The sequence below is a fragment of the Octopus bimaculoides genome, chromosome 3, assembly GCF_046866305.1.
Source record: "Octopus bimaculoides isolate indiv1 chromosome 3, ASM4686630v1, whole genome shotgun sequence".
Classification (NCBI taxonomy): Eukaryota; Metazoa; Mollusca; class Cephalopoda; order Octopoda; family Octopodidae; genus Octopus; species Octopus bimaculoides.
In genome coordinates, this window is record NC_142930.1 from 303,542 (window position 1) to 329,129 (window position 25,588).

A 25,588-nucleotide genomic window follows, 5' to 3' on the forward strand; every position below is an offset into this window, starting at 1 on the left:
TCATTGTATATCATAATATATAATAAATCAGGGCTTCCAAATATGACCAATACTGCCTTCTAAAATAGAAGATTGAGATTATTTAAACAGAGTGTTGCAGAACAAGACATATTGTCTCAACATACCTGACAGTGGCATAGAGTACAGGTGTCTGGTTGCCATGTTTCTTTCTCACCAAACGTTTTGCCATTGTATGTACATTTGGGGAGGCATTCACAGGTTTCCAGTTGTGCAATACGCTGTGCCATTTTAGTGTTCTAAAGGGTAAATATTAATAAAATTATTAAAAGGAAACTCTTGCCGCAGGAAATAAATATTCAGAAATGTAAATTTGTCCAACCCATGCTAGCATGGAAAGCGGACGTTAAACGACGATGATGATGATGATGATATGTATTTATATATATATATATATATATATATATATATATATATATATACTAGCAAATGCCCACCACCCCCGTCCATTGGATGGTGCCAGATAATGATAGGACTGGAGTTTGAAATAGTGTAATTCCGCTTCTGTCTGTGAGGCTCTGGCAACTGCAGTAGAAGCACCATTGCAAGCACACCACAGTTCTGCTTGCAGAGATGTCTGTGATGCTCTGGCAATCAAATCAGAGGTAGCATTGCAAGCATTTCAGAGTTCTGGGTGCTCTGGCAGTTGAAGCCGAAGCAGCATTGTGAACACGCTGAACCACATGTTGTTCTTCTGTCTCACTTGTCTGCAAGGAACACAAAACGGAAACATTTTTTTTGTTTTTCTGCCAATGTGACTGTTGTTTTTTCAAGGCATCCTATCGAAAATCTGTATTTGAATGAATCTTTAAAAAAATCAATTAAATTTACCTCATTGCTGCTTGCAACCACTCAATATGGTATTTCAACACAAAACTGTGCTTCAGTGCACAGTTATTTGCAATGGTATTGTAAGCACCAAATGGCTTTGGATGCAGACAGTTGTTAATGAGCCTTCACATCTATAAGCACGTGTGGACAGAATGTATTTCGAGATAATCAATATTCTATCGAACAAAAGTGCAATTGTGATAAAATGTAAAGAATCAATGCAAACACCAGTGCACTGACAGGTAGCAGAAGGCAAAGGATATTTCTAAGAAATATCAACACTTAAGTGTGAATTTTAAATAAAAAGAATATGCAAATCAAAATGGTTTGTAGGACTTCTCTGAAAATGAAAGACAGCCAAAACCGGGCTTCCTTTCAGAAAAAAGGAGGTTAGCATTAATATTACCATTTATTAATTTGGAAGTAATGAAAATTCTTTATAAATAAAATTATTTAAGTCCTCGTAACTGGAAAACTTCAAATGGAATATAGGGTTTAGCAATATACAATGTTGAGCAATAAAGTAGTAAACCTTGTGGATGAATAAGCTGACAAAGCCAACAGAACAGTGCTTTTTTTAGAATGTAACCGATGAATTTGATCTGTAAAATTCTTAAAAATGATAAGAAGAATTTGCCAAAATATCATTCAATTATGCTTACTGGTAAAAAATAACTCATAATTCCAACTGTTGATACTAATATTCCTTCATGAAATGGAATTAAAGAACAAACAATGGACATGTACGTGTCAAATGAAGTGAGTCACACAAAAGTCGAAAAATACCACTCATTTTTTGTTTTATATAAAAAAATTGTTAGCTAAAGTTTTAGATATTTGTCACTCAAATTTCCACATTCAATTACCAATCAATTTGTCGTTTTCTACTGACAATTGAATTTTGTTGTCAGAAAATATTCACACAGTTAATTGATTGCCAATTAGTGCCATTTATTCATTAAAGTTAATATTGTATTTCATTTTTACTTATTCAAAATAACTGTTTTGTCTCTTGTGTCAGTTTATTTATTAAACACAGAATGACATGCCTGGATGCACGTGTTCGAGTACAGTTCATTCTAGAATGATATCAATTTTTACTGCAATCACATATGTTCTTTCATGAAATTACTTAGAAAGCTTAATGCAATTAATGTTCTGGTGCTGATTGGACAAACATAGCAGCTGTTCATATGTGATTTGCAGAACAATAGCCAATAAGCACTATTGAAATTGGATTTTCCATCAAGATTCTGATTAAAAAAGGGCAAATCTCACTTTGAAACTAATGATTATGTTATGAAATTTAACTGATGCACCCACTGTAATGTCTTTTACCAATGTGTAAAATTTCAGTGCGATCAGTTGTAAAATACGGCCGTTATAATCTTTTACACACACACACGCATTTATACACACATATATTGTCCCTATCACAGTGCATCTCCCTTGCAACCTCCACTTTACATCATCTGTGCTGCCACCTATCATCTCCCTGACCCACTCACCCTGTCTCATCCTCTGTTCTCTTTTATATTCACTTTCTTGTACCTTGTAGTGTTAAATACGTCCTAACACCACATCACTACCATCTTTTTCCTTTCTCTCTTTCCAAATGGGAAAGCCATGTATCGTCTCCAGGGCAAGAAACCGGTTCCTGTCCCTCAGTCTTACTTTAACCTTTTTTCACCTGTCATAAAGCCACCTCCTTCAATACTGCAGCCTCACTCAGCTGAGGGATCTAGTCTTGCGAGTTGCAAGGATCACAAAAAAAACCATCCAGTACACTCTATAAATTGGTTGGCATTAGGAAATGATCCAGATAAAGAAACCATGCCAAAACAGACATGTGTAAATTAATGATAGAATTCTTAATTTCTTAAAATTATCCTCATTGCCTTTACCACTCACTAACAATTACCGTTAGGTCTTTGTTTTCATCCTCCTGCTAAGAGTAAAATTTCAAATCATTGAGAATTTTTTGCATATCCATTCAAAACATTATTCCTTAATTTAACTTACTTTATGCCACTGGCCAACTTGAGCTATTTCTTTTGTTCAAATCATCTTTTTTTTGTAATTATGCAAATTATTTGCCAAAAATATTCACAATTTTTTTTCCAATATATAAAATCTAAAAACTATTTTAGAAGCATGTTACAATGCTGGAATATTTTGAAGTATAAATTACTTTAGTTTTGAGGCATTGTAGGAGAATATTTAGTGCTTCATGGCATCTTACCAATACAGACTTTAACCTCATTCCCCACCACCAAAACCCTCATACACTGTGCCTGCCTCTCTTTTTCCTATCCACTAATGCAATCTATCTAATAACATGTCATTTCTCTTTTGTTTCTCCTATCATCATCATCATCATCATCTCTATTTTGCTGCTCCATATATTGCAGAAAACGTTTTCTACCTTACACCAGGACCAGATTAACCTAAAGGCATGGAAGATTGAAACTTAAGACCTTAAAATCTCGGAGCCTCTGGCCAAGGCCATCATCATTATTATCAGCATTTATCTTCTATGCTGACTCAATGGTTTGACAGGATCTGACAGGTCTGATGAATGCAACATACCTCAATGTCTGCTTTCGCATGGTTTCTGCAGTTGGATGCCTTTCTTAATGCCAACCACTTTACAGAGGGTACTTGGTGTTTTTGTTGTAGCACCAGCACTAGTGAGGTCATAAAACTAAGATCCCTTTCACTGAGTAGGGCTACTATAAAGAGGGAGGTGGCTTTATGCTAGGAGATGGGGGGGGGGGGGGTAGAGAGAAAGAACCAGAACAGGACAGGTTCCTTATTGTGGAGGAGCTACAAGTTATTCACATGATAAAATTCTAGTTGTGAGGGTGGGGAAATGAGATAGGCCTCAAAATTAAAATAACTTCGGATTTCTTTTCAACTAAATCACTCCCCATTGTCATGAATAACACTAAAATCCTGGAAATGTGCCATAGATGCTAAAACACAGAATCTCTGATGATTTCACATGAGGACCCCATAGAACACAACCAAACCAAAATTATGTGCACAATTTGATTTTTATTGTATAAGTATGCATGAAAAATGAAAACATTGAGATAATAAATAAGGATATTTCAAGCTGAAACTAAATTGATTTCTCTATGATATGAAGCATAACTACAACATTTACCTGGAGCTGAATAGAATTAACCACAACAACCAGCTGTTCCACTTGTCTCTGTAGAGTTGTCACACGTTCAGTCAAAGTGAGAGAACTGAAACCACTGTCATCGGCTTGAAGAGAATTGGCTAAAGATAATCAGAATCAAGCAGAGTAAAATAAAATAAAGGTGTTCACCCACACACACACACACAGTGACAAAATGAAGTCAAAGGTCTACAGGAACCAAATGGTATGCAAATTAATTAAAAGTGTTAAGTACATTAAAAAAGGCTTTGAATTCCAAAAGAATTGGAAGTTGTTAATATTTAACCCTTTTGTTATATTTTTGATTAAATACACTACTTTTAATTAATTTTGAAAATAATGAAGAATATAGTAAAATAACTGTCATTATTCAAATGGTGTTTGGAACATAAATTAACATGAAATTTTGAAAGGTTTCCATCTAAATCTCTTTAAAACAGGAAGTTTATACCATGGAACAAGAGGCATTATCAATCTGGTTGGCATCAAAAGGGTTAAACAGGATAATAAACTATGATTTAAAAAGATATAAAACCATCATACCATTGTTAGTTAACCTAGGATTACGTTTTAAATTTAAAAAAAAAACATGCACATATAAAGAGTAAAAATAAGAGAAAATGGAAAGAGGAGAAGAGAGTAGAAGTCAAATCCACATTGCCTCATCATGCTGTAAACAAAACACACAAACAAAACACAGAGTGCATGTGCTAGGATATGAAACCTGAAAACTGGTAGAAGAGTGCTTTGGAACAGAGTATCCGTTGATAACAGGAAGTGGAATGGTCACAACAGCAAGGTGTCATGTGGCCATGTGTGTGCATGCATGCATGTATACTCTAGATCAGAATGGTTTGTTTTGGTTAAAATTGAAATGTATTCAATATCCCTGCATGGTGCCTTAGGCAGGTGACATCAGATCGAACAACATCTCGTGAATAGGATTTGGTAAATGAAACTGTGCAGCAGCTTTTTTTTCTACAGACATTTGTGTCCACATCTTTTGTTTCTTTGTATCTCATTATGTTCCATACCTTATTTTATGCCAGTTCCCATGCCGACATGGGAAGTTGATGGGTCATCACAGTTTGAGTCATCTGTTATTCAGAGTAATGAGTCAGATAGCAACAACTCATCCAACCCCTACCAGCATGGAAAAATGGATATTAAATAATAAATTATGGAACATGAAGACATACAACAATCAAACAATTAACATAAACAGGTGTGTGCATGTGAACAAACACACACAAATTTCCACCTACCAAATTCAATTCAAAAGGAATTTTTCCTCTAGGTTCAATGCAAACCCATAGGAAAAGGTCCTTGCTCCAGGCATCAAGCAGCTCAGTAAACAGATTTAATAAAATAAGGACCAGACTAAAATAAGTGCTGACAGACTAAACTCTTGTGGCCAATGCCTTACTATCGTCATAGTCTAATGACTGCAACAAGTAAAAGAATTAAGGAATGCATTTCACTGATACAGACAATTACCTTCATATAGGTTGCAATAGCAAAAACCTTCCTATTCAACATGGCCATTGGTGTGGCATTAGTGAAACTAGACAGGTGGTATCAATGTCTTTATGAAGCTATGGTTTTACTGTGTTTCTTTATTTGTTTTAGTTACTGTACTAGTACCACAAGAAAAGCACTGGTGATGGTGGCACATAAAAAGCACTGGTGTCATGTAAAAAGTACAAGTGCACTCTGTAAGGTGGTTGGTGCTAGGAAGGCATCGAGCTGTTGAGACCATGCCAAAAAGACAATCGGAGCCTGATGCAGCTCTCTGGCTTAGTTCCTATCAAACCATCCAACCAGTGTCAGCGTGGGAAACAGACGTTAAATGATAATGATGATGATAATGACGACTATTGTGGTTTAGACCAGGACATTCAGTGCATTTATAGCCAAAACTTCTGTCAACTTATAAAATGTAGGAATGGGTTTTTCTTGGGGAGGGTTGCATCCTGTATAATTTCTCCAACAGCTTATTCATATATGATACAAGTGACATTAATTTATACCAAGTATAACACTATGCCATTGCTTAATTAATAGTAATACTGATTAGATCATCATTTAACATCTGTTGTCCATGCTAGTATGGGCTGGACGGTTTGATCAGAGCTGGCAAGTTAGAAGGGTGCATCAGACTCCATTTCAGTATGGCATGGTTTCTACAGCTGGATGCCCTTCCTAATGCCAACCACCCCGAGAGTGTAATAGGTGCTTTTATGTGCCACCAGCACAGGTGCCATTTGTGTGACACCAGTATCTGCCACGACTGCAATTTTGCTCAGCTTGATGGGTCTTCTCAAGCACAACATAATGCCAAAGGTCTCGGTCATTGCCTCCATGAGTCCCAACACTCAAAAGGTGCTTTTCCCATGCCACCAAAACAGGTGCCAGGTACATGAGACCAGCATCAGCCACAACTACAACTTGATGCTTAAACAAAATCAATTTAGCTAGATTAGAATAGAAAACAATTATCTAAATGTTATCTTGCTATGAATGGAATTCATGTGATCACTGTATAAGCATCTAAAATGGCTTTAATCTTTATCTACTTCCAAAGTGGAGGTGTGACTACATATTTATATAATTTCCTAAATGTTTGTTTCAATTTATTCCTCCTGGGGTGAGGCTTCTGCCGAGATTCAAACCATCTCACTCAGATTCTCAGTTTAGAACCATGGCCTAATCGTTATGCATGACCAGCTCTGCAAATGTCAGTCAATCAATTAGTATTGACTGACATACATTGAGTAAAGGCTAAAGACTTAAAACAGACGTTTGTGAAATTCCTATCCAGTTGTATTTATGAAACTTTTAGAAGTTTACCCAAGGTTATAAAAAGCTGGAGTACTGAACTCCAAAACAGAATCACACAGAAATCTTGTCACTCAGTTCCACAGAAGGTGATCACTTGTTTGCTTCTTGTTTTGCCCAACAAACTTTGTATATCATATTCACTAAAATGTAATCAGTCAATATATATATATATATATCTGTGTGTGTGTGTGTGTGTGTATATATATATATGTGTGTGTGTGTGTTTGAGTGTATGTAAATATGTACAGGGTGTCCAGAAAAATGTATACACACTTTAGATAATTGTAAAGTAGGTGTTTATTAAAATACATTTCGTTTTCAAAATTTAATAGAATCTACAGACATCATTTTATTGTTTTGTCAACAACTGTTTTCAAACTGACGTCCGTTCTGGTCCAGGCACCGCTGACAACGCAAAGCAATGGAATCACAAACATCACGAAACAATTCCTTTGGTATTTGTGTGCATTCTCATTCAATGGTTGCTCTCCAATCAGTGACTGTTGCAGGTTTCATAACGTAGACTTTGTCTTTTAGGTAGCCTCATAAAAATGTGTCAAGTGGTGTGAGGTCTGGTGAACGTGGAGGGTATTCAATGAAATCCCTTCGTCCAATCCACCTGTTTAGCAAGATCTCATCAAGGAAGGATCTAACATCGCAATGGAGGTGCCCCATCTTGCTGAAAACAAAACTCCTCATCTCCAAAGTCTTTTCTAATGCTTGGCATGACAGATTGTTGCAGCAAGGTCAAGTAAAAGGGACCAGTCACCGTAGCGTCAAAAGAGAATGGTCCAATTAATCCTCTTGATGATAAGCACCATTCAAGCATGACCATTGTCAGTGTCACCTTCCTGGCACATGTGCCGGTGGTACGTGAAAAACAACATTCAAGTGTAGTCATTGCCAGTACCACCTGACTGGCCCTCATGCCGGTGGCACATAGAATCAACCACTACATTCTTGGAGTGGCTGATGCTAGGAAGGGCATCCACCTGTAGAAACTTTGCCAGATCACATTGGAGCCTGGTGAAGGCTTCTGGCTGGGCAGTCTTCAATTCAACCGTACAACTCATGCCACATTGGAAAACAGACGTTAAACAACAATGATGATAATGATGATGATGATACATGTATATATATATATATATATACATATTTATATATATATATATATGTCCGCTTGCAAAGACCTGTTGAGGCAAGCGAAAGCGAAATCGTGATGGCACCTGTGCCCAGCGTCGCCTTCCTGGCACTTGTGCCGGTGGCATGTGTAAAGACATTCGAGCGAGATCATTGTCAGTGCCACTGGACTGGCTTCTGTGCAGGTGGCACATAAAATACACCATTTTGAGCGTGGCCGTTGCCAGTACCGCCTGACTACCCTTCGTGCTAGTGGCACGTAAAAGCACCCACTACGCTCTCGGAGTGGGTTTTTACAGATATTCCCATGATATAAACATTAATATAAACATTAACCATAAAAACCATCCCATAGAATCCATGCATGGAAAGCATAAGGAATATATATATAGGACAGTATCTCACATAACAATACAGACGTAAGACCTGATAGAAATAGCAGCTAAATCTCCCTCAAAACACCCTACTGTCTTAATCTGACAATTCTGCCTATTATGTAGTTTGAATGAGAAACTGTAACTAAAGATTAAGATTATTAACCCCACAAAGAGGTGAAAGAAGAGAGAGAGCATAGCGAAAGTTTCGGCTGACTGTCGTCCTGTACTCCCCTTGTTGCTAGCGAAATGGTATGTGCCAGCTGTGTGAGCAACTGGTTGTTTTAATGGCGGAACAAACAGGACATAAAGATTACAAAAATTGCGATTCTCACTTTGAAACTAACGATTTTGAAAATTCTTTTAGATTAGCGAATGCCCCACTCTCTCATCTATCCATGTTTATAAAATTTCAGCACGATTGGATGAACAATACTCGAGTTATAAGTGCACAAACAGACAGAACGGATTTTATATATTAAGATATACAGTTATCATATAACACTATTAACTAAAACATTATTCCTACCTCATGCAGTACACTTTTAAATATCACAAACATGATAAAATGTATGTTTATTCAATATAATTAATCCATTGTGTCTATAAAAAATATGGCTGCTTGAAATAATAATTATATGAAAATGTGAGACATTGAGTGTTGAGTCATTCATATTTACAAACACAACCTCTTACCATGACCTTCACTTCTATCTAATTACGAAGACCAACTCAACATCTCTTTAAGGTTTCCAGTATAATTGTTCTTTAGTAGGGTTAGGAAATTGCTTTTCTGGCGACATATCATAAGGACCAGTAATAATAGGTTCCAGGAGATTGGTGGAACAAAGTATTTGGTAATCACTGTTCTACATAATTTATATTTGTGCACAAAGTATCAAAATCTCTCTCTGAAGAATCCTTAATATGTTTATATTTCTCATAGAAACCTGCTAGATGCTGCTGTTATTAGGGGTTTTGTTTCAGATTTAATTCTCATCTACCTTCCATGTTGGAATGGGTTGGCCACTTTGATAAGATCTGATGAATCAGGGGTTTGCATCCTGCTCCAGTATCTAATTCGGCATGGTTTCTATGGCTAGATAATGTTGCTAACACCAACCTCTTAAGATCCTATTCAATAAAATTCTCTCATTATGTCAAACAGACTGTCTACATTTGGCAAATGGCTTCCTTCAAAATTTGCAACAAGTCATTTTAAGCTGGTCTCTCTCATTTCTAGGAAAACTACACAGAACATATTTTTACAGATATTCCCATGATATAAACATTAATATAAACATTAACCATAAAAACCATCCCATAGAATCCATGCATGCAAGAGCAGTGTCATAATGTTGATTTAGTTTTATTTTCTGCAGAAAACTGAAACAATAGTAAAATCCAATAATCTCTGTATAATAATATCAGCCAATATAAATGTTGGTTGGTCGATTTCTCCAGTCATGCTGTACATCATATAGAGGGGGGGGGGGGGAGAATAAGATATACAAACAGGGTTAACATGAGAAGTGCAGAAAGAGCACTATATACTAAGCTTGGTGGCAGGCAATGAGTAAAGGAATGCCCCCACACACACACTCACAAGAGTGAGAGAGAATAAATCATAAAGACAAGGGAAGGGGATAGAGAGTAAATGACAGAATAGTTATGAAAGGATTTACACAAACAAGAAATTTGCTTTTTTTTGTTTGTTTTAAGGTAATATTTTCCTTTCAGAGGTTAGTATCCCTTTCATCATTTTGTATAAGTACTAAGAAATTTGATGAAAGCTAAATTATAATAATTGTAAGAATATTTCCTGATATCAGCCACAGTGGAAAAAGTATACTACCAGACTTAGCCATCAAATAATGGATAACATTCAAAGAAATATAACAATAAATAATAATTCTACAATAGAAACAAGATCTAATAAATCAAATAATAATATAAAAGAAAAGAGATGTTCCTAAATAAAGTCTGCAGTATTAAATATTCTGTAATTGCTTTATATTAATTACTGCCAAAAGAATTTATGTGAAATTACAATATGCTGGCTGACAACAAAGAAGCTTCTTCTTATTATTATTGTGAAAATCAGGTAAAGAATTTTGTTACATTACTTCTAAAGAGTGCAACATATATAGAATCATCATCATCATCGTCATTGAACATCTGTTGTCCATGCTGGCATGGGTGGGATGGTTTGACCAGGGCTGGCCAGCTGGAAGGCTGCACCAGACTCCAGTCTGATTTGGCATGGTTTCTATGGCTGGATGTCCTTCCTAATGCCAACCACTTCGAAAGTGTAATGGGCGCTTTCATGTGCCATTTGTGTAACACCGGTATCTGCCACAATCATGATTTTACTTGGCTTCATGAGTCTTCTCAAGCACGAGATAATGGACTCAGTTATTCATCATTGCCTCTGTGAGGCCCAACACTCGAAAGATGCTTTCTATGTGCCACCAGCATTGGCCATAACTACGATTCGTTTCAGTCATATGAATCAACTCCAATACTATTTTTTTCTTAAAGCCTGGAACTTCTTTTATCGGTTTCTTTTCACTAAACACACCAACATCAGTTGTCAAGCAATGGTGGAGTAGAAACGCAGACATAGACACACATGCACAGACATAGATCTATACAACAAGCTTCTTTCAGTTTCCATCTACTGAACCCACTCGCAAGGCTTTGGTTGGTCCAAGGCTATAGTAGAAGACACTTTCCCAAGGTGCCATGTAGCAGGGCTGAACCCGGAACCATGTAGTTAGGAAGCAAGCTTCTTACCACACAGGTACAAATGTGCCTGAATATTGAGTTTTAAAATATTTATTTCAGTTCTAACTCCCATCTTTTCACCGTTCTTATTAACCAATCAATTATTTAACCCTACCTTTTTATTCTCATTTGATGCCTGGATGAGGACAGCTTGCATATGGATGTGGACAGCTGCATAAAGACGTGCCAGTCCATACCTGTGGAAATGGTAGACCCAGGAAGACATGGGACAAATTGGTGAAGCATAATCTTCAGATGTTTGGTGTCACAGAGGTGATAATGAATGACGTTTGACAGTTTTCTGTGACTGAGAAGACACATCAGGCCAAGTGAAACTGTAGTCACGGACAGTGCTGGTGACATGTAAAAGGCACCCACTACACTCTTGGAGTGGTTGGCATTAGGAAGGGCATCCAGCTGTAGAAACCAAACTAAAATCAGACTAGAGCCTGGTACAGCTATCTAGCTTACCAATTCCAGTCAAATCGTCTAACCCATGCCAGCATGGAAAACGTACACTAAATGATGATAATGATGATTTCTCTGAGTTAACTCTTTTCTGTTGAAATATTCTGCCTTTGTTTCAATTAATTTTTAAAATAATGAAAGTTAATAAAATAAATTTGTTCTTATTAACCAAATGTCTGGAACATAAATTAACATGAAATTTTGCGGTAAAGGTTTTAACATACATCTCTTTAAAACAGGGAGTTTGTATCACAAGAATCAGAGACAGTTCTAGGCAGATTGATATCAAAAGGGTTAACCAAATATACATGCTACTAGATTCAACCAATTGCAGATCATCAATCAGACAGTTCTTCACACTCTGAAGCCATTAAATATTTTAAATAATATCCTTACCTTTGGGACAAGTCCAAGGAAATCCTTTAATAATATGATTGTAAAGTTTTGCCTTATAAACCAAACCCTGAGGAATAAACAGACATATAGAACTTCAACAGTAACATGTAAAGTACAAACATTTTTATTAAAAAGTAATAAATAAATCACTAAATCCCTAACAATATTATCTAATTATTGACTAGAAATTTTCAAAAAATAGTTACAATTAGAAATTCAATTCTTTTTAATCAACTGATCTAAGCAGAGATTTGTAGACAAGTTTTGTTTTTTTTTAATAAATATCTGACATAAAATCCAAACGTTAGTGATACAGATGAGAGTGCATATATGTGTGTGTGTGTGTGTGTGTGTGTGTGTGTATATATATATATATATATATATGCACACACACACAAGTACCATCATCATTTAACTTCCGTGTGTGTGTGTGTGTGTGTGTGTGTGTGTGTGTGTGTGTGATCATCACTTAGCATCCATCTTCCATCCTAGCAGGAGTTGGATGGTTTGACAGGATTTGTTGAGCCAGAGAACCATATTGATCTGTCTGTCTGTGTTCTGAAATCGTTTCCATGTCAAGATACCCTTTCTAATATCAACCACTTTACAGACTATACTGAGAGCTTTTTTATAGTATGGGCTGTAGTGAAGTTACCAAATAACTTTCAAGACAAGACCCCTCGATCAAGTAGGCATGTAGTGTTGAGAGGGGTGGCTGAATGCCAGTGGCTGAATGCCAGTGGCTGAATGCCAGTGGCTAAAGTATGAGTGAGGGTCAAAAACAGGAGTATTGTTATAGAGGAGATACATGGCTACCCCAGCTGGAAAGAGAAAAAGAGAGGGTAGTGATCAGGGGTTAGGGAATATGCTTAAGGTAAAAGAAGGTGAGGAAAAGGAAATTGGGAAGTGTGTGTGTAAGAAGCAAAGTTCACAAGAGTGTGAAATGGGAACAGCTGATGGGTAGAGACGGAGATGGATTAAAAGTGAATGGCAAACAAGGGTGGGTCAATGGTAAATATCAGTTTGGGCAGGGAGGTGAAGGAAATGGAATTGGGTCAGGAAGGAGGAGGAGGCACATACATGTACCTATTTGTATATACCTGGGTGCATAGGTGTAGTAGTTTATGTAGTTTGGTAGTAATTTCTCAGTGTAGACAATTGCTAAGACCTCTCTCTAAAGGTTCTTCTTTCCAGAAATCACTTCCCAAACCATTTTATTATCCAGCCTGACTGGCAACATTTCAGTCCTACTTTTAATAAAATTAATTTCCTGAACATATCACATCTCCAAACTAGAAGAATCAAGACAACAATGGCTTCTGTCCTTTCTTCTCGGATTAACAAATCACAGGATTTCAGACTTGGTACCAGTGTATTGAACCTTGGTAAAATGTTTTCTGCTATTGCCCCAGGATAACTAAAGCCTTGAAATTGGATTTAGTCGACAGAAATTGACAAAAAAACTTGAGAGAGAGTGGGGAGGAGAAGGCTTTAGTGGTAACTTTATAATTGGTTTTAGAAGTAAATTCCTTCTGATTCAAGCAAGCAGAAATGTGGATGCTAAATGGTGATAATGATTATGATGAAGAATTCACATTTAGAATTAACATTTGTAAGATTGTTATTACAGTATTTCAAAAAAGGATTCTTTCTAAGAAGGTCATTTTGTCTTATTTAATAAATGTTAAATCAGGCCAGATATGCAACTAATTTGAAAGAGTTCCATATATATTTATACTGCCCTTTGAAATGTTTGCAGTGCCGTTCCAATTACTTTCACTTTGGTCTAAAGGTTTGTGAAATGGTGTGTGTCTATTTCATAGAGTTACTAATTGCAGATATTTATAGATTCTGATAATAAACGTTTCTGGTTTCAGTACAAAGAAAGTAATTTTAGGGAAGGGAGTTAGTAGATTACATCGACCCCCAAGTACTTGGCTGGTACTTTATTTTATCAACCCCTGAAAGGACGAAAGGCAAAGTTCATCTCAGCAAAATTTGAACTCACAATGTAAAGAGATGGAACAAGTACCACAAGGAATTTTGTCCAGTGTTCTAATGATTTTGCAGCTTGCTGCTTCAAAATCTCCTCTGTTAATGAATAGCATATAAGAATGAATAAATGGAAATGCCATGTTCTTTGACGCACAAACATGGCTGTGTGGTTAAGAGGGTTCCCATTCAGTCCCACTATGCAGCAACTTTGACAAGTGTCTTCTACTATAGACATGGGCCAACTGATCCCTTGTGACTGAATTTGGTAGATGGAAACTGTGTAGAAACCTGCTGTGTGTGTGTGCATGTCTGTGTTTATCTCCTCACTGCTAACAACCAGTGTCAGTTTGTTTATGTCCCTGTAACTTGGCAATTTAGTTTTCATATTGCTCCAACTGGCAGAAATGAGCAGTACTAGTATTTCAAAGGACCATTCTTATTACATTCTGTGTCATGCTGAATCTCCCTGAGAACCACATAAAGGGTATGCATGTCTGGAGTACTCAGCCATTAATTCCACAAGCAAGCTGTTCCACTGATCGGATCAACTTGAACCTTCACTAATGAAGTGCCAGGTTCTGTTTTTTTTTTTTTCCTCTTTTAGTGATTTGGCATTTCAGATTTAAAATAGGTGCTGGGGTCAATTTGTCAACAAACCCTGCAAGGCAGTGTGCTCCTGTATGGCCACAAAACAATGACTAAAACAAGTAAAAGAATAAAGGTATATTCTCATAAACTGCTGTCTTGGGTTTCTAAATACAATGTCATTTATCACAAATGAGAAGCATTCAGTTGCAATGGAGACAAAACGTGAAGTGAAAAAAAAAATTTAATAAAATTTTTTTTTCTTCATTGAGAACCTTAAAAACAAATGATACTCGTTAAAAACATGAAAAAGAAAGAAACCTAAGGGCTCCCCTTTCTTTGGCTTTCCACTCAGAATTAAATATTAAACAGTTTATATACAGGGTACTATTCCTCCCAATTGATAATAATAATGAGTATGATTAATAATTCGTTCAGGTGACTTAAAAGTTTTCTGTCACCTGGGGTATGACTGGTTTTATTCAGTCTTGGCTTCAATTGATGTTGAAAATAATGAAGAATTTAGAAAAGTAACATAACATGAAGTTTCGGTGCCGGTTGTAAATGAAGTCGTTTTAAACCAAATGTTAGAAGCAGGTGGGTCCCATGCAGATTCCCATCAAACGGGTTAAAGTTCAAAACTCAAAGTTCACCCAAAGACACAATATCTAAGAAAACAAGCACAAACCTCTAAATAATTCTTCTTCTTTTTATCATGGCCAAAGAAAAATAATTTATGGCCATCAAAAATAGCCATTTTCTGACGAAGAGGAATAATTTTCTCTGGAAAACAGTCAACCACAATGCGCAATTCATTAAGACCGAAAGTAAACAGCAACTGGTCCCAGGGACTTTTTGGATGTGATTGTATTTCAGAAATGTCTTCAGATGTAATAGGAATGAATCCATGAATATTAACACGTTGGTAAGATCTTTCACCTTGGTACCGAACAACTAAAGACTGGTTTGAAGTGTCTAACAAGACCTGTAACAATGGTAATTCTCTTCCTTCAGAATGTACACTTATCAAAGTGGCTTGAGTGCCATCGCTTGCTGAAATATCACCATATAACAATAAAGAAAATGTTCTGCTAGATTTCCTCAGAAGACTTTTCATTGATTTTCGACTTATTCTACCATGGAAACCTTCAGATAACTGCACGGCCCTCAAAGACACTCTTTTCACAGTCTGGTTAGTAGACTGCCTCCCAATTTCTTTAATAATATCAATTCCTGAAAGAAAACAATAAAATGATAATGAAAATTAATCGCTTTTCAGAGTCAAAATTAAAGTTCCATGAGTGACAAATGCATCACTGAAAACTAGCAAATGTCATGCAAATATAGTTTCTAGATAAATTGCTAAATTGTGGTGGGGGGGGGGGGGGATATATTTTGAATGATAAGTTTTGGAAATTTATTACAAACCTCAAGCATCTTAGACAATTCCTGATATACAAAACATATTTACTGATCACAAGAAATCGAGAAAATGATTTTCTTTCACTCACAAAGTTTCCTTATATCACACATTCCACACTCTAGCAAGCTAGAGATAGTAAATAGCTTCCATTATCTAGGCCACCAAGTTAGTAGTGGAGGTGGATGCTCCAAGAGTGTAGCTGTGAGAATAAGATTAGGCAGGGCAAAGTTCAGAGAGCTCCTGCTGGCAACAACGGGCCTCACTCTCAGAGTGAAAGGCAGATTGGACGATGCCTGTGTGCAAACAGCTATGCTGTATGGCAGTGAAACATGGGCTATAACAGCCAATGACATGCGTAAGCTTGAAAGAAATGAAGCCAATATGCTTTGCTGGATGTGCAATGTCAGTGTGTGAGTTCGACAGAGTGTAAGCATCTTGAGAGCAAAGTTAGCCAGAGGAATCAGATGTGGTGTACAAGAGAGACTGCTTTGGTATGGTCATGTGATGAATATGGTTGAGGACAGCTGCATAAAGAAGTGCCAATTTCTAACTGTGGAGGGAACCTGTGGTAGAGGTAGACCTAGGAAGACATGGGACGAAGTGATGAAGCATGATCTATGAACTTAGAGCCTCATAGTCAATGACTGGTGACAGAGACCTTTGGCAATGTGCTGTGCTTGTGAGGACACTTTCAAGCCAAATGCACTCATGCTGGTGGCATGTAAAGAACATCTTTTGAACATTGGGCCTCACAGAGGCAAAGTGGATGAGTTCAAGTGTTGGGTCTCACGGAGGCAATGACCAAGACCTTTGGCTTTATGTTGTGCTTGAGAAGACCCATCAAGCCAAGCAAAATCACAATCGTGGCAGATACCCATGTCACGGAAACTGCACCAGTGCCAGTGACACGTAAACGCGCCCCAGTGTCATGCAAATGGCACCCATGCCAGTGACACATAATAGTACCCATTTCACTCTCAGAGTGGTTGGCGTTAGGAAGGGCATCCAACTGTAGAAAACCATGTCAAATCAGACTGGAGTTTGGTGCAGCCCTCCAGCCTAGTCAAGCCGTCCAGCCCATACCAGCAGGGACAACAGGCATAAAATGGTGAGAATATTTTACTATGTTATATTTGATAAAAGGAATCTTTTCCAAAATATAACAGAATCATCAAACAACTTATGTCAGATGATATAATATCTTCCTTTATTAACATCACCTGACAACTGCATGGCTTGAAGGTCTTCTTAAAATATTTACATGTAACAAAGCTTCAAGCAAATTGCAGAACTCTTCATACTTTATTTGACTATGTTAAAAGTACATAAAGTACACATTTTTTCAAAGACAATTAATAATATTACTATATCAGTCATTATATTAACAAATCTCTTGATAATTTGAGTGTTTCATTAACATTTTTCTATCCAGAAAGATGCTTTCAACATAACAGCTATCTACATATATTCCATAAGTTTGTTTTATTCATCAACTTTTAAAAATTTAATCCTTTTTCTGTTTTCATTTTCTTATCTCAATGATTCTCTTTGTTTGTTAACCAATCACAATGTTTCATTGTCATTAAGGACAAACAAGATACATAAACATTTTGATAATCCTTCTGCCACAATAGCCTTGGTTTATTTCCTTCAGTGTCTTGCAATTTGAAACTTTTCAAACCTCTTGTTCTTTTGATACAATTTATTCCCATATCCTTTGCTTGCTCAATGTTTCTTTTCTGACACCCTATATCCAATATTTTTCTGTTTCTTTCTAATTGAAGTTCTCCATTACATGCTTAAAGTAAGGCTTCTCTGTTATCTCAGTCTGATATTTCTAAAATAATAAGACTCACTGCCTCTGTGATTATTTGTTCCAACCCTGTTTTACATCTGCCCAGAATAACATATCTCACCAAATGGATCCCACAAACTCACTGAAATCAGCATCATTATTCAACACTACTTTCCATGTTAGCACAGGCTGAATGAGTTGTCATGGTCCGATTTATTTCTTATTAGGAGCTCCATGCTAGCATGGGTTGGACGATTTGACTGGGGACAGTGAGCCTGGTGTAGCCACCTGGTTCACCAGTCCCCAGTCAAATTGTCCAACCCATGCTAGCATGGAAAGCGGACGTTAAATGATGATGATGAGCTAATGCTCCTTAGTAACTAGTGTTGTTTGGCAAGGTTTCTTCAGTTGAATCCCCTTTCTATTTCCAACCACTTTACAGAGTGGCACCAATGCTGGTCCTCAGTGAAACAATACTAAAGACACCTCACAATCCTACACTTTCCCGATTCACTTAGCGTAGAGAGGTAACCTCACTTGATATTGACCTGTACAAGGCACAGGGGTGCCTTGTAGATGGTGAAAGAGGAAAATACTCAGTAAGGTATGTTGACCAAGGAAGGGAACAGGAGAGGGAGTAATGACAACATAAAGGTCAGAGATGGGGATGGATATGTTTGAATATTTTCACTACTTTTCTGCTGCTGCCTCTCATTAACCAGCTTGAAACTAATTAAGATATTAAGTGAAAACATTGAAAAATGGTAAATCTGTAAAAATAACAACAAATCAAAGAACAAGTTCACTTTCAGCTTCTTGATTTAACTTTTTCATTATTAATTTTTTACTGAAATGCACTGCTTTTGTTGCAATTAATTTTGAAAATAATGTCAAATTTCGTATAATTGTCATTATTAATCTTTCAGTTATATTTCTGTGGCTTCATTTAATTTTGAAAACTATGAAGAATTTAGTAGGCACAGTTGTGTGATAAGAAGTTTGTTTCCGGGTTCAGTCCCACTGCATGGCACCTTGGGCATATCTTCTACTGTAGCCTCAAACCAACCAAAGCCTTGTGAGTGGATTTGATAGACAGAAACTGAAAGGAGCCCATCGTATATATATAATGTGAGAGTGTGTGTGTGTGTGCATGTATATGTATATATACACTTGAGTATATGCATCTTTGTGTGTGTGTTGGTGTGTTTATGTCCCTATAACTTATATCAGGCAAAAGAGACTGATAGAATAAGTACCAGGCTTATAAAGAAAGACATCCTGGGGTCAGTTCATTTAAATAAAAACTCAAGAGAGAGTGCTCCAGCATGACCACAGCCTGACTGAAACAAGTAAAAGATAATATTCACCCATCAATTACTAAATTCCTCTTGACACACACGACCTTTGTTTCAAACATTCTTGGAATCAATGAAATATTTAGTAAAATAATAATATCATTATTATTAAGCTGGTACTTTGAAGAACTAATTAACATGAAATTTTGATGGAAGGTTTTAACATGGATAACTTTAAAGCAAGAAGCTTGTATCATAGAATCAGGAATGGTCTTGGTCAGGTGGGTTAATAGCAGCACTCAAATGATGATCTTAAATCAGGGCTGCAGAATGATGAGCCAAATAGTGTGACAACATTATTTCTGTTTGAAGTGTGATAGAATGGAAGCTATAAAGATAGGCATAACTTTCCAGCTTTCTGTATTCTGGAGGCAAACTCTTTAATTGTTTGAGGAAAATGAGTATAATACATTGATGGTATAATCAAATTTGAATATAGTTCCGTGGTCTAGTTTCAATTCCTGATTGGATTCGTTTCATTAAAATTTTCTTTGGGAAAAAGAAAAATGTATGTCACAATTAAGAGGAACTGGTAATTGATGAATCAATAATTATTTTATAATAATTGAACAGAAACTGCAGATGAATGACTGCATGGGATTAAGTTTAAATACATAGTTTTGCAGGGAAAGAGAGGTGACCAAAACCCTACTTAGATTGGTGTACTGAGGAAAGTTTGGATTTTGGCAGAGTTCGTAGTTGCTTACATGAGCAGAAAGTGAGTTTTAAGAATGATAAGCTATGCATTAGAAGGACTTGGCTGAGTTTAATATGAGCATTCAAAGATTAGAAGATGACTGAGTAGAGGAGGGGTAAATGCAGTTTGGAACCACAACAATAGAAGACATTAGAAGATGTGAACTGAAACTGAACTCGTGGTTGAAAGACTTCCAGTTGGAAACATAACCAGGCAAAACATTTTACCCCTTAGACATTATCCACAACATATACAGGTGAATATGATGAGTACTTTATTATAGATGTAGAAATAATACTAGTGAGAGACATCTATGACTGGTAGAGTATCAATCTTGTTATCAAAAAAAGAGCAAAGCTTTTTTTGTAATCAATGCTTTGCACTGTTATGAACAGCAAGAATGAAAGGCAATTTGGATGTTTTTAAGGTTCAGCATGAGTGGAGAGAATGGTTTGGATTTGTAACTAGTAGTCGTAACTCTTGCAAGAGAGTGGGACATATTTTAGATAGTAAAATGGTACTTGCAACAAATTTATACTTATGAACAGACAGCGGAACGCAATGCAGACTTCTGATACGTAGGATCTTACCGAACCGTCCTATCCATACCAGCATGGACGACGGACGTTAAATTATGATGATGATTAAGTTTTAAGAAGCAAAATCTATACAAGAAGCATGTGCTGATATTTGTCAACGACAGAGTGTTTGTAGAGAATGTCAGAAACAATTAGAAAAATTCCTAAAATAATTAGTCGGAATTATGGTGTTATATCGGCATCAATCAATGTTTATTTACATGAAAGCTAAACGCGAAAATTCGTCTCATAAAAATAAATGCTGACACAGCCTGCTAAGCCTAATTCTTCATATCTTTGTAACAAATATTTACAAAGATAATGCTGTAATTTCCAATGTCTTTATAAAGGGCCTTCACTGAAGATCGAACACACGATCTCTAGTTTACAAGAGAGAGAGAGAGAGAGAGAGAGAGAGAGAGAGAGAGAGAGAGAGAGAGAGAGAGAGAGATAACAATAAACATTAATCAACGAAACAGTTAAAGGTTTATCTCTTATTTGCAGATAAATATTGTTGTTTTCCTGAAGTTTCATTGCAGCTATTAGCGAATTGTCTCAATAAGTTAGCAACTTTATAAATGTCAATATTAAAAATAAAAAAAAGTGGGGGTTGAATGACCGATCAAAATATATTTTAAATGTTCAGTATTATCCAAGTGCACGTTTGGTCAGCTTCCAATGATACAACCCAAACGGTCAAAATAACGGCGGAGTTTCGGAATAGTGCCACTATTAGATGGGGGTATGGCAAGGGTAAGAATTGAGGATCAAAAATTTTTTAATTGAACATTTTAGAAGGGGGAAAATATTTTCATAATCGTAATTTGTAAGAAAAAGAAATGCCTCCCAATTCCTAGCCCTTTCCCATCCCTATGAATTACTGTTGGCTAATCGGAAACTCCAAAGATTAAGGAAAGCTTGTACGAAGTATGGAAGCTGATACTCTATAGCCCCAGGTCAGCCCAGATGAAGCAGACCTACAATCAAATGCATTCGAACCGTCAGCACCACGTAGTATATATATATATTTTATATATAAGCATGGTGTACCAAAGAATACATTAGCCTATGACAATTCTGTTTTTAAGATAGCTGAAGGTATCATAAGGGAGGTTCGGTAACTATTTCAAGCGGCTCGAGTCACCATGTCTGTGCCTCATATCTTTAATAAACAATATCATTTTATCTCGATTTGTTATGTTTTTAAAAAATTGAGGTTACTTTAAATTTTATTTTACTTTCTTTGTTGTTTGATGCGGTTAAATTAATTGTACTTTAAATGTAATTTCTTCAAATTTTATTTTCACATCAATTCATATTTGTGAAACATCTTTATTTTAAAGAAGAAAATTAGTTCGTTTCAAAGCTTTCATATTTTAAAATTTAAAAAAATAAGTTTTAACAAATATATTTTCAGTTTAAAATTTAAACTTCAATGAATAGTTGAACTGTTTACCATCGTAATATTGTTTGTATTTTGATTATGAAAAATCTTGTCTTGAAATTAAATGAATGAATTCATATTTAATACTTTTCCCTTCGAGAAATACGCATATTTCTGAAAAATAATTTTGGGATTGGAAACAGGAGTGAGCCAGAAAAATAATATATGTTTCTGTGGGATAAGATGAAAGAGGTGAAAGAGGTGAGAAAAAAAAGGTTGCATAAAATCCATTCTTACCATCAACCCCAGCCACAGGCGTAGCGGGGCGTCGATCTTTGTACTTTGGCGAATAAGTTTGGTGCCGATGTTTTCGGTGTTGGCGATGACGGGAACTGATGGCATGGACTTGTGTGGACAGTGTACATAGGATGGAAAAAATCAGAATACAAGACATGAGCAGATGAGGTAATCGGCTGGCATTCTTCGTAAAATGCCTGCCGTGTTTGTACATGCTGCGATTGTTATTGTCATCGGTCGCTGCTGTCTCCGTTCTCTGATCGCCTTCCACACAAACATCATGACTTTCTTTGGTACTATCGACAACTCCAAAACAATATTTAGCCCTTTTCTCTACAGCCATAATTTAGGGCTGCCAAAGTAATAACAGCATCAGAAAAAAATTAGTTTCCAAGTTTGGCCTCTTCGGTTTACTTTATGGAATAGAATTTCCTCTAATTGTCTATTTTCTTCATTTCTTTCCAGGTTTCCAGTGATTCAACTGGTAGTCTTTGTTTTTCTTTCTTAATTCAGTGCAAAGGACTATCGTTAGATTTCAAAGAAGTCCCTTATTATTTTCTCTCTCTTTAAAACAGATGCATTAGATAAATGCATGGACATAAGTTCAGGTTGTACAGAAGAAGATAATAAAAGCGTAAAGTTCTTAGAGTAGAGAACTTTTGTTTGGCCACTTTCTAAATAGCCATCCACTTTCGCCGTCTCCCGTGCAGGAACTGAACTTCGCAAGAAACTAGTGCGGAGGAGGCTGAATGCCTACACACTCATACATAATACTACCTAACTTCTGCACACCCTTCCAAACAAGCTCGAATTACCAACAACTTTCCAATTTTCTGCCAGGCTCCACTCTCTCGCTCTTTCTCCTCACTCACTATTTCTTTCCTCTCTCTCTCTTCCTCTCCGTCTCATCTCTTTCTTCCTCCTCACTCATCCTCTTTCTCTCTTCTTGTTTTTTTCTCTTCTTCTCTTTCTCTCACTTTTCTTTCAATTTGTAATAGTTTGTCAAGATACCTAATACTTCTAGTATAAACTGCTTAATCCGTTTTGCACGTATCATCTGGTATAACTTAATCCGTTTTGCACGTATCATCTGGTATAACTTAATCCCTTTTGCAACTGGTTAATCCCCTTAACACTTAGCTACTATTTCCTCTTTCCAATATCCAAAATATATATGTTTTCCGACTCAAATAATCTCCTAAGTTCATTGCTTGTATTTTTTTATATATAGTTCTATATCTTCTTTACGAGGCAACAATGAAATCTAATTCCTTTTCTCTCCTTCCATTCATTCAAATCCTTCCAGACCAAATGTAACTATTTCATTTTCTCTGTACTTCTCCCCTTAAAAAAATATTCTTCTATCTTTTCTGTATTTCTATTTTTCTACAATAAATCCCAATCCTGGTTTTTCTTCAGTTGGGAAAGGAAATATTAAAAAGGGGAAGGTGTTATAGATAAAAGCGAATGTTATATTGTTGATATTAAACTAGATATGAAATCGGGGGGGATGGGTACATTTTTTAGAAGGAATTTAACACAAAAACATATTCCTTACAAAAAATTTATTTTTCACATATTTTATTTTTGCATCATAAGCCTCAGTTGATTCTTTTATATATTTAATCTCCCTCTAAAATTTAAATTTATGCCGTAAAGCACTGAATATATACAAGTTTTTGCTACGGTCTATTACTGGCATTTAATTTCTTGAACTGACAAAGATTAGAAGAGAAACATTAAATCCGAAAGAGTTCTACGTGTGCGCGGGTCTGAGAAGAATCAGTGCAAAAGAAGAACATACGAAAGAAAATATTTAAGAAATGGAATTAAAAATGAGAATAAAAACAATGAGAGAGATTTGAAGAAAAATTCCCTCGGCTGAGAATGTTGAGGGAGGGAAGTGAACGGTTAAGTTTAGTCCTTTTAAGAGGTCAGCGAACTTGAAGAGATGTGAAAGGAATAAGGAAATAGTAAAAGAGGCAGGAAGAAAAAGAAAAAGTGAAAATTATGTAGGAAGAATATGCAGATTGGCTGGCTTAGGGAAAGAATGAAAATAAGAGGAAGAAACAATGGAAAGAATTATTTCAAAGAAAAATAGCCAAGCGAGTAGGAAGGATGAAAAATATTAGAGAATAGAAGATATATATGGAAGAGATGAGAGAAACAAAAGGGGTTGGAGAAAGCGAACGAAATATTGTTTTTGAAATGGGGGAAGTCAGATTAAAACAAAGACTAGGAATAAAAAAACTGGTTTTGGAGGATTAAAGAAGATAGGTAGAGATGAATTCTATATGTTAATAAGATTAAATCAGGTGAAAGGTGGTTATAAAATCAGAAAAAGTGGGCGCCAGTGTTTACCTTGTTATGTGAATAACACAGCCACCAATCCCCAGATAGGATATTGCCCGATCACAGGAAGATTTTCTCATCTAATGAAATGAACCCAGGCTTAAATCTGTGATTTATTCTCTCCGTCTCCTGGGATCTTTTACATGTTTTTGCAATGGATATTTATGTAATGCTGGGGCAAGATGCTATTATCGTTGATTTTTTTCACATGAAAACCAACCACAAAGAATCCTCGACACCCTGCAGTCATTGTCAAGGCAAACCTGCGAGCATAAAGCACTGATGTTCTCCTTTGTTTTACTCATTGTATTTTGCAGTTTGCTGAGATTTTGCGGTCGAAATATATTAACTGAAATTAGTAACTGTTTTGCCTGTTGACTCGGCCATAAGTTGCTCTGATTCAAATGCAAACTTTAAGAACAATACCGGGTAGCGAGCAAGAAGACAGCGCGTCCCGGGCGACACCTTTAGGTCTCCTCTATAAGCTTGTGTACGCTAGGCGGGTGGAGGCCATCGAATTGCACCGGGCGGCTCGCACTCTAGTTACGTCACTACATAACAAAGCGTGACGGGAAAGCGAGAAAAATTAATCTAGACACTAATATAATCACCATCAGTAGAATTGTTTGAGCGGTGGACAGAATGCTTAATGACATTTTTTCAACTCTTGACGTTCCGAGTTCAAATTCCGTTGAGGTCGACTTTGACTTTCATCCTTTCGGGGTCCATAAAATAAGTACCAGTTAAGCACTGGGGTCGATGTAATCGACTTATCCCCTCCCCTAAGATTGCTGGCCTTGTACTAAAAATTAGAATTGTTATTGCCACTTATTTTCCCATGTTTAAAGAGATAGGTTGAACAGGTTCTGCAAAACATTGTAATAGCTTTGCAAATAGCTTTGGTCCCATTCCCGTTCTCTCTCTTTCTCTCACTCTCTCTCTCTTTCTCTCTCTCTCTTTCCCCCTCTCTCTCTCTCTGTATCTATCTATCTAACTATCTATCTATCTATCTATCTTTCTCTCTCTCTTACATTTTAAGAAAAAGTCTGATTTTGAAGTGTTGTTCAGTTTAATCTCTGAGATTT

The 25,588-nt window shown here is 36.4% G+C and overlaps 1 protein-coding gene across 6 annotated transcripts in view; it reads right to left on the reverse strand.

The window, feature by feature from the left end:
* Window positions 1–24,645, reverse strand: part of LOC106883525 (kielin/chordin-like protein) — a 145,770-nt gene extending 121,125 nt beyond the window's left edge. For 4 of the 6 annotated variants that reach the window (XR_008263766.2, XR_008263765.2, XM_052966686.2 and 1 more), the window contains exons 1-5: window positions 22,152–24,272; window positions 15,311–15,855; window positions 12,043–12,109; window positions 4,019–4,137; window positions 126–257 (exon numbers count right to left, since the gene is read on the reverse strand). Coding sequence is in view for 4 of the 6 variants with exons in the window: in XM_052966686.2 (XP_052822646.2) it covers window positions 126–257; window positions 4,019–4,137; window positions 12,043–12,109; window positions 15,311–15,855; window positions 22,152–22,494 (1,206 nt within the window). In the remaining 2 variants the exon portion in view is untranslated. Of the gene's footprint in view, window positions 1–125; window positions 258–4,018; window positions 4,138–12,042; window positions 12,110–15,310; window positions 15,856–22,151; window positions 24,273–24,512 lie in introns of those variants that run through there. The other 2 variants (XM_089348426.1, XM_052966685.2) reach the window with 2 other exon arrangements.
* Window positions 24,646–25,588: the final 943 nt, after the last annotated feature.